The sequence below is a fragment of the Amblyomma maculatum genome, chromosome 1, assembly GCF_055883805.1.
Source record: "Amblyomma maculatum isolate TAMU_Amacu chromosome 1, ASM5588380v1, whole genome shotgun sequence".
In the NCBI taxonomy this organism is placed as follows: domain Eukaryota; kingdom Metazoa; phylum Arthropoda; class Arachnida; order Ixodida; family Ixodidae; genus Amblyomma; species Amblyomma maculatum.
The window spans coordinates 16,878,931-16,900,043 of NC_139344.1; the positions used below are offsets into that span (position 1 = coordinate 16,878,931).

Below are 21,113 nucleotides of genomic sequence, written 5' to 3' on the forward strand. Positions count from 1 at the left end.
GAGAGACCGTGTAATGCCGACGAGAAAACATTCGTAATGCCCATTTCGCTCCTTGAGCTCTTCGGAAATGGAGAGTGACGTCTTATTTATCAGTGACGTAACGTTTACGTATACGCCACTGTCCGGACGAGCTTTAGAATTCCAAAATCACTAGTACTGTTATCACCTGCCGTGGGGTGCACAGTTTGTGCCATTACGGTGTAAATGACATTGATGGCTGATGATGATGGTGATGCGCACTATGCTGTGCACCTTAGCGAAGCGCTGCATCGCTTCGAGTTACCATGTCTAGAAGCCCTATTTCGCGGTTTTGACATCTGTGAGTGAATATGCAGGGGCCCGTGGAGGATGAACGTAATCACTGAGGAGAGAACATCACTGTTGGGTGCGGTTTTAATTTTCTCCTTGACACAAAGTCTAGATCACATGCAGCTCACTCGGTCCCTGTGGACATGGTTCGCCCCTCTTCAGCGACCTCAGGCAGCAAATTGACACTCCAGTGCGCGTAAGCTTCCATGACAAATATATGCTTCACCATGCCCGTCACGATGCTGGTTGCTTGACGTACAGTTAAGCTTCTCGTGATTTTTTTATACTGCTTCCATGTGGAAATTGTAGCCGCGGAAATAAGATATAAGGCAGGACTTCCATTGCGAACTTTCCTGACATTTGGCGACCTTACCGCTCACGATCAAAATACCCCAGCACTCGTACGGCTGGTTGGAGTGCAACTAGTTGGTCGAATGTGTAAAAGTTTTCTAACCTGGACTATTTCTGTCGTCCCGTGTGGTCATTGCGAAAAGTGGCGTATTCAGATCTTTCAGGCGAAGCGGAGAGGTCCACGACGCTTAAGAAAATATTCAATATCGTATCTAGGCCTTGTTAAAAATTATGTTCTTGTTTATCTGCTGAACATGTCAGTGCCCAAATGACAATTTAGGCAGTGTGCAAGGCATAATACAGTGGCGGAATATCACTAAGAAGCACAGGATGTCATGTTGTTACAAGGCTGAACAGTTTATGTGGAAGAACCGGACCCTCTGGTCGTAGAAGTACAATGCGGTCGGCTAGTTTGATTTGGTTTCGGTTATTTTTATATATACGTGAGTATGGGGGGGGGGGGGGGGGGGGGGGCAGGGGGGGAATCATCCATCACAACTAACCTCATGCACTCATTGATACAAGCGCCGTGAGAAGAAGTCGCAGGCCTTGCCCGGACACTTGTCAATGTTGGTCAAAGGGCATTAGTTCGCACAGAGCCAGCCGCGGTTTGTTGGGGCTGAGAGCCATCAGCAAAAATGAAAGGATACGGTATAGACGGAAGTTGGAAGAGATTGAGAGCCTCAAAATGATCGAGTATGTCACAACTAAGGAGCAAGCCAGCAAAAGGTTACCAAAGTATTCCCCTAAATGCTTTCGGCATTAACACTCTATGACACAGCAGTGAAACGGAAATGCCCCAGTACATCATCTTTATACTCAAAAGGCTGTTTTGTTGATCGGCCCAGTTAATGAAAGAAAAAAAAAAAACAGCATTGCCTTCTCCTAATTTCTAATCTTTGCAATATAAATTAAAATTTTCACCTGCATAGTTTCTTTATATCCCCCACTTCCGTAATTTACTATACCCTATATCAAAATGCAAGACTTTCTGTGGTTTCCATTTTCTGACATCGTATTAAGCTTTAGCTCTTCAGCTCTTCTCGCAGCAATCGCTAACAGTGCAGGCTTCTCGTGGCACCTTAGCTGTCTTCTCATCGGGTGATGCTGCTGATGAAAAAGTTGAGATGCTAACCTTGGCTACGCGCAGGCATGCTCTGTATGGTTTTCAAGCCGCCAGCGGCTTCTGCGATTTTTAGTTATTCACGCATTGCAGAAATTCCTGCTCTTCCGAGAGGAATAACTAGCCGAATAGCTTTCCTCATTCACATATGACTTCCACTGTTTCAACGAAGAAGGCTCTGACCACACAACACGTATTCCGTGTCCTAGGTCATACTATATAGGCGCGACTGCACATGCCAGAAAAACGGTATCTGTATATACCAATGCTGTTCGTGTGTGGCCTTTCATAAAATGAAGAACAAAATGCACTTTTCCTTGTAACTATAACTCTTACGCGGTGTTCAATAGTGGATAAAAAAATCTGGGGCGATACTTAAGCTCCTTCTTAAAGGGTGCGACACGACAGGGTTAACGACTCCCGTCTGACGGCTCCCATTGATTATTATCGCTCATGTGTTTCACATCCTCTTTCAAAAACACAACCTCAAATAAGTTGACTCGTGCCTCTATTTTCTCACGCATTTCCACGGAGTCGTAACTATCCACATTATGTGCAAGACCACCGAAGATATACTTCATTAAGCCCCGCCTTGATTTTGTGTACCAGTGTCCCTACGTAGCCTAGGGGTAGCAAGTCTGACTTGGGACCCAATGATCCCAGGTTCGATTCCCATCTCAAACAAACTGTGAAGTCTGGCAGCTCCGACCAACTCAGCCATGTTACGCGGTGTCGTGACGTCACACATCCCGTCGACCAATCAGTGCCGGGCCATGTCACCGAGTTGCCAACTACCACCTGCCAGGAACATGCTCTTGATTTCACGCTCACAACGCTGACGCCTAATTTTCTGCAGAATGGTGCCTTTGACGATGCCGCTGTCGCCTTAAAATGCAAGCACTGAGTACGCAGACGTATTTGCACGTTGCTGCTGATGCTATAGGGAGCTTGCATGAAGCGATGCATGCTGGGTATAATCCGCCATGATGTTGTCGCTGGCAGCAGACGGCGGGAGGCGCAGCCAGGCTGAATGGTGCGAATGCCTTGTCATTTTCGACGGTCCACCGAGCAAACAAGCGGCTTTTAATGCGCTGTCCTTACTTGCGTGCAAGATCTTGTAAGATATCAGTGAGGAACATACGCGTCGACGCTGTGCCCGAAAAATCGGGCGCGCTATGAAGAAAGGCAAAGCAGTGCGGCGCGGACCTGTTCACGCTAGGCGCAGACGACAGGCTGTACTATGCGTCTGGACCTGTGGCCGCCCGTCGACATCGCCGCATCGCCGACATTCATGACTTCTAGTTCTGGCGAGTAGTTTGATACTTTCATAGCGTCGGTCTCCGAGTGTTGGCCCATGCGAGCCATTCGAGTCGGCAACGCTAGAGGGATCCTTTGCCTTACCGCACTCGTGCATACGTACTTTTGGAATTGTGAAGAACCCGCAGTCGGCCTGTCTGATCGCGCCAGCATCGTCTGCGCGCACTACGCGACCATGCAACCGAGTGTGAGTGACCTGCTGCGTCGTCTGCTGCCAGCGACAGCATCATGGCGGATTATACCCAGCATGCATCGCTTCATGCAAGCTCCCTATAGCTTCTCGAGACTTCCCGCGCACATGTTTTGTTCAGAATATACTTTTTTCTGGTAAAACTGATGATTGGCGGAAAAAAGTCTACACGGATCGCGCCGGTAGTGCGCGCGATCGCGCACTACCGGAGTTGGCAAGTTCAACGCCTTAAGACAATGCGTGCCCGCTGATGTGTACAAATGCAATACAATGCCTTATTGTACACTAACATACGTCCACCACCGTCATTTTGGTCCGGAGGGTGACGATGCATGTATTTGGAGGCAACAAAAATACGCGGTCTCTCGAAAGGAGCCTTGGCTCCATTCACGAAGGCGTTCATATATTTGCGCACAGTCAGTGGTTGGCACAACTTTGATGAGGTTCCAGATGTTGGCATGCATCTTATGACTATAATTTATGCGCGAACTGTACTACGTCATGTCTACTCGAACATGCATTCGGCAGCACCCGGGATGTTTTTAGAGGAGCAATACCGTCAAATGTTCAGCCTTCAACGCTCGCTAAATGCCAAAGCGCGAGCAGGCAAAGCACTGCGCACAACTTAAATCCAGCGGATGGAGCGCAACGCAGTAAAGTAAATGTTTGTTTTCAATTCCTCTACCTTATCCTTAGTTCTGCCACGTTGTGCTGCGCATTCCTTCCGCTGGTTTTCTTGTTTTTGATTATGAACCAGGCTGGCCCAACTCTCGCCAATTTTGGGGGAAAAAAAAAAGGAAAAAAAAAAAACGAGAGGTGGCATGCGGTGGTGCTACGATAGCATACACGCCGTGAGCATTTCCGCCGAAATCGATAGCAAAATCAATAAAGCTGGGTTCGACAACCGCACCGTGGAAGAGTGTCTCGAGGTTGAATATGCGCTGAAGGTCCTGGACGACCACGTCGGGCGTGACGCTGCCGCCAATGCCCAACGTGCGGACGCTGGACACATTGGTGCGCTCCACGAGCGGCGACTGCGTCACGATCACCGCGAACGTTGGCAGCAGAGGCAGGAAGGTGGCCTGCGCATAAGCGAAGACCTTCTTTAGCGCCCGCCACTCCTTCGCTGCCCTTTTGAAAATTGTGCGGCAGAATTTGCGCAAAACACCAGCTTGTGGAATCGCAACAGAGCCGGTGTGCCGACTTGTGTTAACACTCAACGCAACAAGACGTTGAACAGATTCTGATTTCAAACTCTGCGCTGAGCTGTCGGCTGGTTGGCTGTATAGAGCAGGACAGAAGCGAATGTGTTAAAATAAACTGAGGCACTCAAGAGGACGCGTACACAGAAAGGGTTTCAGCCTGGCTCGCGCGTACTTTTCGGCCTTCTTGCTCTCACTTTCCCGCGTCGCAATTCTGCCGAACATAATGAGATCGAATGAAGGAAGATATGAAGGTCAGAGGGTTTGACCTAGTGAAATCACAGAGCCATAATAATGCATCTACCTTAATTATTTTGAGACGGCCAAGGATGATAAAACGAATAACAGTACTGATCACTGCAGTGTATGCACTATACTCTAGCCATTGCGCTGAAAAGGGTTGGCAAATACCATGACCTGCACGAGGAACAGACTGTTAGGGTAGTGAATTCATCGTTCTGTGAGAAGCTCCTTGGTATGCATTCCGTTAAAGTTTACCTCAGCTGCGGCTTATTCTCTTCTTGTCAAGTTGCACCCATCTTTTAAAGTAGCAGAATAACTGTTATTGAACTCAGAAATTAAGGAAGCCAGGGACCAGTGACAGCAGCGGCGCACCGGAAACACCCCATGCAGCGCTCACCTGGTACCTCTCGATGGACGTAAGTAGCAGCTCGATGCGGAATCCCGGCAGGAGCAACACAGTGGCGCCTTCGCACAGCGATATGAGCGTGAAGAACACGCCCGACAGGTGTGTGCTTGGCATCCACTGCGCGATCACGTCCGTGTAGTGCATGATCTGGTCGCCGTCTGGCCTGCGCCGTCACGCAGCGTCCACATGCACGTTGTCCGGGGTCATTCAACGGCAAGACCACCTTGGCTATGGACGTAGTTAATTCCCAAGTGCAGCATTTTTAGGCATCACTTTTAAATCTGAGGCATATGTGGAGTATGCTCCATGTCCTTAAAGAATATTGCTGCGTCCCGAGGGGAGACCTGCTTATATGTTACAGTCTTATTATACCCAAAAACTTGCGTTCATAAAGAACTTCCCGAGGATAAATTTTCATTTCCAGAATTTCTGAATATGAACAGTATGCGACGTAAGGTTGCGCTCACCCCCCCCCCCCCCCCCTCCCAACCACCCTGTATGTCAACAAAGGATCAAGCAATGGGGCTGTAATATGAGCATCGGAAATTCCGCCGAACGTAATTACCCTCTATCTATCGTATACTGATGTCCGGCACACCGACATGCGAGTCAGATGCTAAAAAAGTGACCCAGAAATTATCTTTCATTCATAAATACCTCAACAAGTAATTCCAGCTACGCTAGTGTAAGTGATACAGCACCAAAACTTTAGGAGAGAAAAAAAAAAGAACTGTCGGGGAAACATTCAAGCTCCACCTTTAGGTATATATGACGCAACAGAGTTGCTGGCTCCCGTCTGCCAGCTTCTCTTGCGGATCCTCGTTCACGTGCATGCAATCTTCTGACTTAATCGACAATCCTTTATTTGATTATCCCACGCATACTGATTAGAATACATTCGTGAGCTACTTCGTAAGACGTGCTACATAAAAAGTCCCGTTTTAGCCAAGACGTACGAACGTGCCTGCGTGGCCTAGGGACAGGGTATCTTACTAGGGATCCAATGGTCCTGGAGGGCTGCATTCCAATATCACCTCTGATTCCAATGGTAAAGCCGAGTTTGCAGCTCCTGCCAGCTTGGCCACGTCATGCGGTCTCCTGACTTCACACGACCAGAGATCACTACCCAACCATGTCACCTGCCAACTACCACCTACCAGAGGTATGCCGTGATTTCTCGCTGCAACGCCTACGCCTGATTTTTTTTTTAGAATGGGGCCTTTAAGGATGGCGTGTTAACAAAAGAGCCTATAAGAACATGCTTGGTAGTTAGTACGAATTGAAGCAGCGTGCCGCTCACCAAGTGACGGGAAGCTATAGGCTATACGTGCTTTCCTTATCTTTACCAGATCGATTAATGTCCTGATCACTACCTAGGGTAGGTTTTTTGGACACCGGAGTGTTGCTCTGCTGCCGGTTCAAGCAAGGCCACAAGACGTAAATGAGAAAAACGGAAGGAAGGAGCCACCAGGGAAGTCGAGCGGCGTTCCATGTTCGCTATCAGCCTGACGTCACAAGAGGCAACCAACAGTTATAAAATGAGAAAAGATTAATCGAGTTAATAAGATTAGCTACAAAATGCGATCCCAAGCAAGCGCGTCATGAAGCAGTCAGTCATATGCGTTGCATCGTTTCGACCTCATCTTTTAAAGTTTGCCCTCCTGGCCTGGGTGTGGTAGTGGCGTTCCGATCGCTGTGTTATACACGGGCAGCTTACAATTCGCGTACGACACACATCAGGGGGCACGCCAGCTTAGTCTTGTAAAGAGTGAAAACAGTGGTGACAATAAGAGCGGTCAAACGGGAAAATGCAACACTGTCTCTGATATATCCATGCAGTCTGACCTTTGCTGCATGAAGCACGCATCGTTTGCGCACTCTAGCCAAATAACATACTGACCGCCGCCGCCACTCGCCTGGGGCGTGCGACGACCCTCACCCGCTTTGCCTGATCTGGCTGACGAAGTTGAAGTGCGATGAGACAACGCCTTTAGGCAGGCCCGTGGTGCCGCTCGAGTAAAGGACGGTCATCGGGGTGTCACGAGGGTCGGTGCGCGGGGGCCGCTCGCCTCCGGTGCCGGCGGCGCGGCCTTCCTCCAGGAGTTCCTCCAGCGTGGTGTAGTCGCTGCTCTCGTCGAAAAGGAACACGTCCTGCTCGCCAAGAGTCGCCGCGTGCGCACAACATGAGGCTTCGATTCTTGCGGCATTCAGTGGGGTGCGAATGGGAAGAGGTGAACGAGCAAACTTACTCAGACCTAGTGCTATGCAGTAGTTAATATTCACAAGGAGACCGAAAAAAAAAAATGGATAAGAACAATTGACTCTTTCGTCTCTGTTTTGTTCGCTGCCAACTGAACCTCGAGATTGAGGAATCGTCATACCAGTAAAAAATTCATTCTCTCTGTTGGCCAGCGCCTTCACATGGACACTGTCTGTACGACAGCTTTACGAAACACCTTACGCATTTCTCTCGTGCCTCAACAGAAGGAACATTGTTAGGACAGAGGAAGCTTTCTTAAGAAGTTGTGACGCACATCTGCGAGCAGCATTTGCACCGAAATGACATACTTCCGTCAAGTTTTGAAGATCATAACGTGTGCACAACGCATAACGATAATAACGAAGGTCATAACATGTGCACAGCGCTTGTTCACCGATTAGAATACAATAACGCCCACACACTAGGTTTCTGAAGCTGCAAGTGCGCCAATCGACTACACAGAGTTAGTGATTAAGCCGAAACGCCTGAAAAGCGTTCTCATTTTATAAAAGAGCTATTTCAAAGTTTACGACAAAAGGAACACTGAGAAGGAAGCCCCACATATTAACGCGACAACGTTAAGGGGATCTCTAGAAAATATGGCGTCGGTGTTGTCAGTGTTGTGACCACAAAATTACGAGCATACCTCTGGCATCGATTGGTCGCCCTGTTGTATGATGTCACAAGGAAGGATCTGTCAGCTATAGCAACTCCTTTAAGATGGAAGGCCGAGATTGAAATCAAACCCATCCCTCTTGGACCCCTCAATGAGACGTGCTACTAAGCTATAAGCACAGGCACGTTAGTACGGCTTCATTAATGCGGATCTTTGTATCTATGGCCGGTGGTCTTTCACATATTGTGGTATCTTCCGACGATATTCTAATTGTATATGTGTGAAATTAGTAGAGGCACAAGTTGATGGTTTAGTGTTTAATCGAGTAGCAAAGTGTGTATAATAGGATCCGCAGGGGGCGCTGTTGATGGGAGCCATTGTGGATGTGCGTCATACCTTTAAAGGCGGAGTTTAAGTGTCCCCTAAATATTTCCACTCTAGATAAGGCAAGACTTCGTCGCACCACTTCACCAAACTATACATATGACACGTGGTCACTCGCTTGAAAAGGAGAGTAAACGAGGCTTTCATAGGAAATCTTTATATCCAACCGTCTTGTTCTTCGCTCTATGAGCTACAGAATAAGGGGACAGCACATGAAAAAGCGGTGGCACGTTCTTGGTAAGGTTTAATGACCCAGCATGAATGAGCATCAAACTGCTCAGCTGGTTGATAAAATTGCACATGGCTTACTAACTCGCCGTTCTACCTGAAAAAAAAAAAAAAAAAAAAAACAAAAAAAAAAAACCGGAGAAATCATGAACCAATCACCCATCTTTTTATTCCAAGCAAGATTTTTATAAATCGCACTGGTGTTAAGTCCTTTAAGTTTGCCTGCATTCATAAGAGGGTAAAAACACCATCGCCTTGCCTTTCGATACAAGGTGTCGGGTGGATTTATGGGTCACGCACTCTTAAAGGTGGCTGTTGAACGGGCAGTCTGACTGAGCCCATTTTTCTGGCTTATTCCTTTAAAAATATTATGGTGTGTGTATGTGTGTCAGGGGAAGGAGACACTTAAGCTTTACCTTTAAGGGCATGACGCAACAACGCTAATAGCTCCCATCCGCAGCTCCCTTGCGGACCCTCGCTCATGTGCGTAACTCGGTTGCTCCGCAGCTGACATCGTTTAATTCCGCGCAACTCGATAATCTCTAATCACTAAAATTGTGCCTCTCGTTTCTCACACAGACTCTTCAGCAAACAGTCGTGAACTACTACATAATGTGAAAGACTCACCGACGAAGATACAAAGCCCTTCTTAACTCTACCGTACGAACAAGCCTTCGTAGCCTCGGGGTAGCGTGTCTGACTTGCTATGAAAAGGTCCTGGAGGGTTCGATTCCCCTCATCCCCCATCTGAAATGAGCTCGAGGGGCAGCTCCTGTCAAATCGACAGTGTCACGTGACTCCACTCCAGTCCAATCAGTGCCCGGCAATGTCGCCTGTCAGTTACCACCTGCAAGTTACCACCAGCCAGAGCCATGGCCGTGATTTTTCGCTCACAACGCCGACAGTGCCGGATTTCGAAACAATGTGGCATTTAAAAAAATCGCGTTAAAAAAAAAAAAGAAAACTTCATTCATGATCGTTTTCTTCTGTAAAATTTCTCGCTTGGCGGTAAAGACGCGAGAGACCCCTCCCCTCTATCCCTTATCTTTCAATTAAGTTTTTCAGTCAGCCCCCCTTTAAGTCTACCCCTGGCAGCGGGTGCTTTTGGCTTTTTTTCCGGTACTCCACAAGCATTTAATAAATTCTCGTTTGTTTCAACAACAGCGCCATGGTGCCCTGCGAGCTGCGTTTGTGCGCCACTGGATAAAAACACAATATACCGTCTAATATGCGCTACGCCTGGCACCCAATGCGGCAATGCATGTGTATTGTTGAACGTTCTGTTCCCATGCATACGCGACGAACAACATAAAGAAGGCTGTCGCTAGGGAAACATTTGTACGCTTTTTTTTTTCATTACGCCACTTGTGAGCGCCAACGTGGAAGTTGAGATGAAGTAACATGTACGACACAGAATCTTTGCCAGCCTTTAGTCACCGAGGCGCCCGTCCTGAGCCTACTTGCCGGAGAAGGGATGTGGGGGCCTGCTACATTGTTGGAGCAATTTTTCAATCAATCAATCAATCAATCAATCAATCAATCAATCAATCAATCAATCAATTATTTATTTATTTATTAACAGAACTTTTGTCTATATCCGCGTCTCAGAGTAATAAATTAAGCTTTGTTTTTATTTATTTCACTGTTCAATTTCCTCACTTATTTCAGGTGAGGTAATTAGTCTGGTGGACGCAAACAAGGAGTACGCTATAGCATTGAAACACGAATCCTTATAGACATTTCATGCACGCGGCCAGCCAACCACATGCACAGAGAAACAATCCCACACAGTGAAAACAAACACAGCCACTGCAGGTGCGAGTGCAGACAAGGAAGACTTCGAGAGCGCGGGCTTCAACGCATCGTAACTAAAGACGCCATGCGTGTTTGAAAATGATAAAAAAACGTTTTCAAACAGTCTCTTTTGGTTGTCTCGCGAGAATATTGTGGATTTATAAAAATACAACATTCATCTCTTTTATGGGCACGATTGCATCTCAGTTCCCTCCCGTTTGCATCGCGCCTTCTCTCCGCCCACCTATATTCAGCTCTAAACAACGAGCCTTCATGGCCCATGGGCAGCGTTCCTGTGTTACAGACTGAAAGTCCTTCCTCAGAGAGTTGTCGTGATCGAATACGATGATTTCAGTGCAAAAGCGATCTTTCATGGGGTCCACAGTGTCTCACCATTCCTTACCTTACGGTGACATAGAATGACCTTGGGAAATCTGGCTATTGCAACAGTAAAATGAGAAAAAAAAAATCCCGCTGGAGCAGTACGGATTCGAACCCGTGGAAATTTCTCGTGGAAAGTGAGTGCGGAACACCGTAGCTATTGTCGCACTTTTTTTATTCATTTCCTGCTTAGACAACACCGCACAAAAACCGGTCAGTATGTACCACGCCGCAAAAGAATACGCGGCTATACTAAAATCTCCTCAGGCGTGCGAGGTCATCCAGAATGCTCACCCACTCAGGAGGTTTGGGGTCGGTATACTTCCCTGATAAGCGCAGCCAAACGCCCCGCGTGTTTTAATGGCACTCTCTAGCATTGCGTGTCGTCGTCTTCGACTTCTTAGACACAAAGAAAAGCCATTAGCCGAAAAGGCTAAACACGTGCTTTAGAACACGTCAACTCGGTTTAACGGCGTTAAAATCCTACCACATTTCTTCACCCGTTTTTGAATTTATATCGCCCAGCTGAGACAGTCGTTTCCTCGGGATAAGGACGGATAGATGAACAAAGGAAGGTGAAAATGTAGTTGTAATGGGCATTCCTGCTTTATTTTTTTTAATAAAGCAATTGAAGGGAAGGAACACCTGCCTGAATGCTGGGTACAGATTCTCTACACTCTTCCACTTTGGCCACATGCTCCGTCTCGGTGACGACAAACATAGGCTGCGAGTCCTCCAGCTGGTAGAGAAGCTCCCCTGCAAGTAGACACCACGGCGGATTCGTCAAGTGCGGCTCCGTAAGTCACAAAGCGAACCGTTGGAGTCGCGTTTGGTGAGTTATAGCCTTCACGACTGATGTACAAAAATATCCCCAAATTATTATTATAAACATCTAGTGAAACTGATTTTGGCGAGAAAAATAAGGGTATAACCTTTATTATTCTGCGCCTAGGTCACCAGGGTGAACTTGTCCTTTAGCAGGTCTGAGGCTAGCCAGGCTCGCCACGATTAAGGATGAACAGCAAGGACATTGGGAATTTGAACAGCAGCGGGGCAGAAGAAAAATCACTGCCTCCAGCTTAGCATAGCGTTATTTCATGAAATATATCTAAATAGGGCCAATATCAGTGAAGAAAATTCGTAGATTAAGAAAAAAGATATGCAGCGCCTGGACAGGTCACCCTGAATTGCTGACACTTTGTGAATAGGACTCTGCGCAATTATTGAGCTATTTTTGCTTCTAGTAGTCACACGCAGCTTGATATTTTTTTCTCTTGGAGCTTACCACCGCTTCTTGCACAATTTAACCATGCTAACGATGATTTGGCATCATTTACTGCAATGCCTTCAAAACAACAAACTCACAATTGTGCCAGTGCAGCTACTACCGGTAGCGCTGCAACCGGAAACGCGGCTTCTGGCGGCTGTGAGAGATAACACCATTTTTTTAATTTATAGCATTCTTAAAGCCACATTAGTGCTCTGAACTGCCATTTCAATAAAACCTATGCCTCTCAGTTGACGTCACGCCATTATTGTAACTGCGCTGCCTAAGCGGTGCGGTAGTCGCCGTGTGCATAGAGTCACAAAGAGTTACTATTGGACACGAGTAAACACCACTTCCCCACCTCTCGGAAGCACCCGAGTGATGTTGGAAGTGGGATCATGTGAGAGTGTCAAACCGGAATAGAACCTGAACCCGAAATCGAAACTCAGCCGGTATGCTTGCCCTCAAACAGATCACCAAACCCGTGTATTTTTCCCCTTTTTCATTAAATAGCATGGTTCTATCTTTCACATTTCCGTGCACTTAATGTCAAGAGTCCCATCATATACAGGATGGCAATTAGTTTCTCTTAGCACGATGCCTTCCCCGTCTCTCTCTTTTATTATCCTCAGAAATGTCTCTGGTGTCCGCTCAAACATATGCAATCAATTTCTTTTTTTTTTCTAATTGACCAATTCCTTGCTTTATTTCTCACTGCATAACCTTACATTTAATCACACTGACGCGTCTTCAATAAAAGTTGTCAATGTTAATAAAATCAGCGCCTTAGGGAAGAACTATTATAACTGAATACTGAATTAGAGTGCAGATGCACAAACAACTAGTGTTTCGTCTCATATTGTCCCTGCCCATTTCTTTATTCATCCAATAAGTTTTTAAGTTTATTTAGAACTCTGACTCTCATCATAAGTTCTTACATTTTCGATGGACGATGTGATAGTAGCGCATGGTAATATATGGTATTAGGTGTATATACACTTCATCGTATACTCATAATTACCTCAATTCGAAATTACAGTTTTGTGCATTGCATGGTTTTTAATCTCCTTGTGGTACAGAGTACAACAATAATGAAAATTAGGTCCCTTGTGTTTACACTATACATAAACGACGTAGCTAAATTCCATTGACGCAACAGATTGTATCGTGTGCCATGCTTTTGAAAGTGGGTAAAGTCGACGTATCTTGCATAAAACTAATTTTGTCTTTTTTTTTTTTAATTTACGCACCCAAGTTAAGGAAGCAACGCCATCAGGATTTATTGTCAATTCACTCCCCTCCCCATTCCCTTCGTCCTGAAACCACTTTAGCCGGGTGGAAACGGTCTATCCGGTTAGAGCCGGAAGTGACAGTCGCTCTGAAGCCGAACCCGGAACTAGGCCGAAAGATCGTGAACCCGAACCGAACCCGCAAAAATTCCGGTTCGACACCCTGGTCACTGTTCTGCTTTGCGGTGCCTCTGGGCCGGTAGATGTTCATATTCATGTTCATGTCTTTGTGGTCGTGTCTACTCTCCATGTGAGGCATTAAACAAAACTATTCGCCTAGTGTATGAAGCGTCACAGGGTAACAAGGCAAATTTTATTCGCTGTTAAACGGGCACAGGGCCAAATATTCCCCAGGCTTAATTGATCGTATACGCTGCCCCCTTTATCGATAGCACTGAAGCTGCTACGCCAACAGACAGAGGCAAACGACCACCCTTTGAATAAATCCCTAGGAAAGGCCATTTATACGTAGCTACAGCGTAGCTGTGCAGAGCGCTAAGTCGCAGATATTGAATGCAAGTCAAATTCTGTCAGATCATTTCAATTCACGCCGGCGGACGCGGCACCGTTCGACTGGTCCTCTGAATTATTTTAGACGAGACGAGTAGGGAAAATGAGGGGTAGTGCCGGGTCTTGAAAGACACGGAGCAGCCTTGAAATGTTTAAACTATACAGGTCTAGTTCAGCCAGCAGGTTTCAGCTTCGGCTGTTTAACGCCAACTGCGTAAATTAAATCTTGCTCCCTGAAACATTTGCTGCACAAATGAGTGTGCTATTGTGCCCGGACAAGCCATCCGGATTCCAGCTGAGCCGAACATCAAGCTTCTCCTGCTAACGCCCCCTTTGCAAGCCTCTGTGCTGCGGCGCAAAGCAGCGGCGCACTGCAATGAAGCATCAGCGAGGTGCAAGTTCAGACAGGTCGGCGAATTTCCAGAGAGCTTGGCGCTGGTCCCCTGGCGGCAGAATGTCCTCGTGCCGCGGCAGATTTGAAGCTGGCGATCAGCGCGTTCGCTGATTGGACCTCTCGGGTCCCCATCAAGTGGTGCCTACAGATTGGACTATATGAGTACCAACGGTTTCCCGAGCTATATAAGTGAGACTTCTGCCCCTTGGAAACCGAGACCTCGAAGACCATAATATTATTTTCAAATATCAGCATGGTTTTCGCAAGGGTTTTTCATGTGACACTCAACTAGCTGACTTTGTTAATGGCTTACAATCATCACTTAACGGGGGCTTTCAGGTTGACGCAGTGTTTCTAGATTTTTCAAAAGCATTCGATCGGGTCCCTCATCACAAACTTCTACTAAAACTAGCACAGCTTAACATCCACCCTATTGTGCTCGCCTGGATTAAGGACTTTTTCCTAGATCTCAGTTCACTTCAGTTAATAATTCTAACTCTTCTTCGACTTATGTGACATCTGGTGTACCCCAAAGAAGTGTGCTTGGTCCTTTGCTTTTTCTAATCTATATTAATGATTTACCTGCCTGTGTAACATCTAGAGTTCGTCTTTTCGCAGATGACTACGTAGTTTACCGTAACATTATTATTGACAGCGACCACCAATTCCTACAATCTGACCTGAATGCAGTAAGCTCATGGTGCACATCCTGGTTAATGACTTTAAACGTTTCTAAAACAAGACCTATCTTTCACTCGTCGTACATCTCGCATTTCAACCACTTACATGCTCAGTGACAATGCTGGGGAACTAACAAACAGTTACAAATACCTCGGGGTGCAACTTCAGTTTTATCTAACATGGCATCACCATATTGACCTCCCCCTAGCTGCAGCTAACCGTTCCCTTGGTCTTCTTGAACGTACTCTCAAATACACTCATATCCATGTTAAAAAAATAAACTTGCATATATCACTCTAATACGCTCTAAAATTGAACATGTCACGGCTATTTGGGACCCTGATCAAGCCTATGTTATCGCCAACATCGAATCCTTGCAGAACCGTGCTGTGCGTTTTATATTTTCAGACCACTCACCTTTCACTAGCGTCAGAGCATTAAAACAACGTGCTGAACTGAAAGACTTATCATGTCGTCGTAAACACGCTCGGTTAACACTTTTCCATAAGCTTTATCACCATCCACTAATGCGCCGTGATTTGTTTCAGTTACCTGATGTCATTTTTCCACGACTTGATCATGCCTTCAAAGTTAAACGCGCAAAGTGTCATTTATCATCTTATGACAATTCATTCATTCCTCGCACTATCACTGAATGGAATAACTTGCACACCGCTACAGAAACTGGCATAAAAAAAATTCCAAGAGCTACTTCGCTGTGACAAAATTGTGTAGAATATTTTGCTGTTGTTTTTCTTTCTTTCTTTTGATGTTATGCCTAATATTTAATTAATGTTCCTTGTTGTAATTGTTGTTGATAATTGTATCGTGTTTATAACAATTGTATCCCCCCCCCCCCCTATGTGATACCCTCCTTTGAAGGGCCTTTAGAGGTAACCTGAATAAAAAAAAAATAAAAAAAAAAGCTTTCGTCGAGTGCAGTGCCACTCGCAAAGAGGGGACGCGACGTAACCTCCTCGGCCGTGCTGTGCGAGAACAGTTGCGTATGGCTAGTAGACTTCAGCCCTCGTGCCGAGCTTGTACTGTAAATATTGTCAGAGTAAACAACCATGCTTCTCGCAACTTGCCATCTTCGAGATTGAAATGGGAGCTCTGCCCCGTACGTTCAGCATCGAGGCACAAATAAAGAAGCATAAACAACACGCCGCTGTTATCGTGACGACGAATGATAAAAATGTGCTCGTTCAAAGGAGGTAATAAATAAATTAATAAAGAGCTGTACATAAAATAAATAACTAGTCACAAGAATATTTCACATAACTTTGCTGATCGGCAGTTCACTACATCCCTATTAAGGATGCCCTTGGGGAATTGTATATAAAGAGGTCGAGATACAATGTATACCAAAAAGCACCAGTTTCTGATTCATTCTTTACTGAAGCCAAACTTCTCCATGCTTCGTAACGTGTGAATGTTGGTGCGCAAGACTTAATAGTGTACGTGTATACACTAAAGCCAAACGGGCGAGTAGGTGGAACATATTGGATGGAAAAACAGCGCGACAGACGAAGAGGAGTACATGGTAGTATGAAATTTCAGGATATCTGCAGACATATTTGGCGTCGTTGGCTATTAATGACCCATTCAGAGTTCGGAACTCTGAGCGTGTGGTAAATTTTCTTCGGAATGATAATCCAAGGTCGTGCACGGTGTTCAGTGTAGATGTGGTAGACTTGTTTTATTCTCTTCCCCATAATGAATTGATGAATGCTGTTTTAAAATGTATAACGCTGTATGATGATGAAGAACAGTTTATTAGACGGTGTGGCATTTCTGTATCTAGCTTCCTCGAGTTGCTGTCTTTGTACCTGAAGGCTATGTTCGTTGAAGGGGAAGGAAAGTTCTATACCCAAAGAGCGGGTGTTTGCATCGGATCTAGAGTAGCGCCAGTGTTAAGTGACATATGTTTGTCCTTTGTTGATAGTGGCATTGAAAACACATGTCGGGCATGGCGCTGCGCATATTTCGTTATGTTGATGACTTCCTAATTTTTGTTGAAAAAACTAACTTTTCAAGGCGCATGACTGATGTACTTAAATTGTTTAAAGAAAATGCTCTTGGTCTAACTTTCACCACTGAGGTCACCAGTGATAGCAAGCTACAGTTTTTGGATCTGCGTTTGACTGTTGAGACGGGTCATATCTGCTGGGAATACCTACCTAGGGTAGAGAAACCTTTGTTAAATTTTAAATCGCATCACTCTAAGATAGCAAAAACAGGAATTGTGGTCTCATCTTTGATGTCTGCTCTATCAAAATCATGTGAGCATAGGGTAATCGGCAGCATCAATGATCAGATTGGAAGACTCAAGGCATCTGGCTACCCGGATGATGTTTTATTGTTGGGATGTAACAAGATAGCCAAAAAGCTTAAAAGTCCAGCCTTGGTACCTTGTGCGGAAAAAGGAAAGGAAAGGAAAAAGTTTGCCGTTCTGCCTTATGTACACCGCCTGTCACACAATCTTAAAAATGTGGCAAAACGATATGGCATAGAGGTTGTTTTTTCTGCACCTAAAAAACTTAAAAGTGTTTGTGCTATTTTGGAAAGGAAAGCTGAGCATCAGAACGAACATGAACCAACATGTGGGGTTAAGCATGAAACTAAGTATGTGCTGTGTGCTGAAGGTGTAGTCTATAAAATCCCACTATCATGTGGACAAGTGTACATTGGGCAGACGGGGCGGTGCATTAATACACGTTTGAAAGAGCATGTAAATAACTTAGACGCCAACAAATCTACTAATCTCGTTGACCACGTCCGTGACTGCGAATCTTGTTATCCTTCACTGCAATATTCTGATATCCTTTATAAACACCCGGCCCGCTTAACACGCGAGATAATGGAGGCCTACCACATGAGGAAAAAACTTAGGTTGTGTGTTAGTAAGCCATCAATTTATCTACATGAAAGTGAGACTGCGTGCCTGCATCCCACGTAGCATCACGTGTTTATTCTTTTTTCCATATATTGTGTTCCCTTTTTAATAAACTTTCAGTTGTGAGTCAGCGCTCGTCTTGTGTTCCTTTGCTGTCGTGTTCGTCTGTCGCGCTGTTTTTCCATCCAATGTGTATACGCGACCTTCCTCAAACATTAATAATAATAATAATAATAATAATAATTGGTTCACAGGAAGGGAAAGTGCAGTATCTGTCACACTTGCTCTGTGAACACCTGAACCGCGCCTTAAGGAAAGGGAGGAAGGTGGGAGTGAAAGTGGAAAGAGAGAAAGAGGAGCCGTAGTGGAGGGCTACAGAGTAATTTCGACCACCTGGGGATCTCTAACGTGTGCTGACATCGCACAGCATACGGACGCCACTTCGTTTCGCCTCCATCGAAACGCAGCCGCCGTGGTCGGGTTCGAACCCGGGAACTCCGGCACAGTAGTCGGACGTCTTACCACTACACCACCCCGGCGGGGTAAAGTTTAGACTGCTGTATCCGAATTTTTGCTGATAATTGTGTAATTTTACAAACTAGTCCCTAAAACCCTCGACCAAACATGACTACAAGATAACGTGTAAAACTGATGCAATGACAGTTTAATGAGACGAAATATTAACAGTGCAAATACGTGTCTTTCCACCATCGCCGTGACCCCCTTTTGTTTCAGTACACCATCTCTAACGTTCTTATCGACCCTAACCAATCATATAAATATCTTGACATGCATGTTTGTCATGATATTACATGAAACACGCATATCTAAAACATTATATCATCCGCTAACAAGACGCTCGGCTTTTCAAAATGTCATCTGCACTTTTCCTTCAACACGTAAAGCTTCTGGCATGCAAATAACTATAATGAGATCAAAATTAGAATTAGAATTAGAATGGTCTCCGAAGCAAGCATACGTATCTAACTCACTCGAATCACTTCAGAACAGAGCAGCTGGTTCATTCATTATTCATTCTCTTTTGACATCAGTATATTATCTTTAAAATCATTGTCCAACCTCACGACAATTGCTCATCGTCGCCGCATTAACTGCCAGTTTGTTTGTTTCTTCCCAATTTTTATTATCCTGAGCTAAGATATTTGCGCGCGCCCGCTCCCCCCTACACATACACACACGCACCTCACTGCTACATTATCTTCATCATTCTTCCCCGGACTGCCAGTGACTGAGACGGTCTTCCCCGAGGTCTTGCAGCCATCATCTGCCCGTCCACGTTCCTTGACCGCATTACGCGCGTGCTTGAATAACGAAAATATCTGTATAGCGTTTTTTCTTCTCGTGAAATTATTACGTACTTCCTCAGTTATTAAAGTCTAGGTGTCCCACCCCATATGTAATACCTTCTGATGAGGGTATTCAAGGTAATAACGTGAATTTTGTAATATACGTATGAAATATTGTGTGTGTCTAGAGAACAAGACACCCTTACGACTATATTGCAGATCACGTTGAGCCATGGGTTGTAGCAAAAAAAGTGTAAATAAATGATCCCGAAAATTGCTTCAGCACATCTACTTCGTTGAATACACTGATATATATATATATATATATATATATATATATATATATATATATATATATATATACATATATTAGATAGAGAGGATGACCTTGCGCTTAATAAGCCCCATAATTTCAGCATGGGCTCAACACAAAAATAGCTGTAAACAATGTTGAGAATGCTCAAATCCAGCACGATGGCCACTTTTTGGTCGAAATTCAATTCTGCCCCAATGTTTTGCCACACCAGCACTCCCTGGTCCTAAAGCCAATTCAACATGCTATTTTTAGCCTCCTGAGAAGATCACCATGGCCTCAAAAATAATTTTGTAAGGAAGTTCCGCCAACTGTGAACGTTCGCTTTTTGTTATTTCCATTCTACTTTTCTCTGTGAAAAACAAAGTGCCTTTTTCTTCCCCTTTTCTGTCTTCTTCGTCTCTTTGACCACCCTGTCCCTTTTCTGTTATTTCTATCTCCGTTGAATCCAGGCTAGTGTTTTTTTTTTTTTTTTTTTTTTTTGTCTCTCTCCGCGCCGGCACCCTTTACACAGCTTATCGCTTTCACTCCCATGCCACTTTCCGCCCATCAGAGCAAAAGTATTATCTTCGGGAGACAGTTGCAAGCACTTCGCAGCTTTCTTCCTTATCAAAAGAATCATTTATCATTTTCTTCCTCTATATATTCCCTTTTACCTCCGGCAGCCACCTATCTTTCTTTCCTATCCGCTTCGATTGGTGACCTTGCATGGACCTCGTCCACGCAGCGGCTCAAGGTGGGTTATATGTAGAGGCTCAAGCCGCAAAAATCACGTGATAAAAGCGTTGATAAATATCAGCAGCCTGCCTCTTCAAAAATTTCAAGTTATCAAAATTAATCCTAAGCACCACAACTACGGCATCCTGCATATTCCCACGTGTAACTTCAGGATGTTAAACCCCACAAACCTAATAATGCCGTCAAACCAACGAGCCGCTGCCCAAGCTCTACTACGCTTAGTGAGTGTGCCCTTTGCCATAAGTTATGAGAGCGGGATTTTGACGCATGCGACTACGGACGGCGAAAAGCATTGTTCGTGGAGCGCCTCATTGTTTATCTGTCTTTTTCGCGCGGCACTGCAGCGTGAACCTTGTCATGTTTTCAGTTAAACTTTATCAAATTTCTCCATTACTGAGCAAACTCGCTTACAACGTACATATTGTTTTCTACACAAGCTACAGGTTTTATTTTGTCACTGCGCTGAGGCTGTTGCGCCCGGGCGGTGGTTTCAGCAAAATATTTAGTCCAGTGCGTTTCCCACGAAGCCACATTAAAATAACCTCCTGTGCCGCGGATTCTCTTCAGCCCGGGCCTCGATGTTCCATTTCTGTATGCGCAACTCGACCGGAAAAAAATTGCCGACTATTACGTTACTTCCTAATGCGAAATTAGAGCTCCGCTCATCAGCTGTTTCAGCTTTTCGATATATTGAGGCAAAGAATTCGAGCAAAAATGTATGTACAAATTTTTCACACATATTCCTTCAAGAAACACTCCACTAACAGTTTTTGACTGTCATGAAGGAAGCTTGGTGGATCGGGAGGTTGCGGGAGGCAGCGCGTGGGCCCATAGGAACGTTGCGCGACGAACAGATAGCAGCGACTGACTGATGTCGCTGACGCCGTTTGCGAGTCAAGTCAACGTGGCTCTGC

The 21,113-nt window shown here is 45.3% G+C and overlaps 1 protein-coding gene across 1 annotated transcript in view; it reads right to left on the reverse strand.

The window, feature by feature from the left end:
• LOC146201840 (luciferin 4-monooxygenase-like) overlaps positions 1 to 21,113 on the reverse strand; it is a 51,387-nt gene that overhangs the window by 9,506 nt on the left and 20,768 nt on the right. Inside the window, exons 3-6 of the mRNA XM_084583490.1 lie at positions 11,454 to 11,560; positions 7,081 to 7,292; positions 5,133 to 5,304; positions 4,201 to 4,372 (exon numbers count right to left, since the gene is read on the reverse strand). Of these exons, the coding sequence (XP_084439616.1) occupies positions 4,201 to 4,372; positions 5,133 to 5,304; positions 7,081 to 7,292; positions 11,454 to 11,560 (663 nt within the window). The remainder of the gene's footprint in view (positions 1 to 4,200; positions 4,373 to 5,132; positions 5,305 to 7,080; positions 7,293 to 11,453; positions 11,561 to 21,113) is intronic.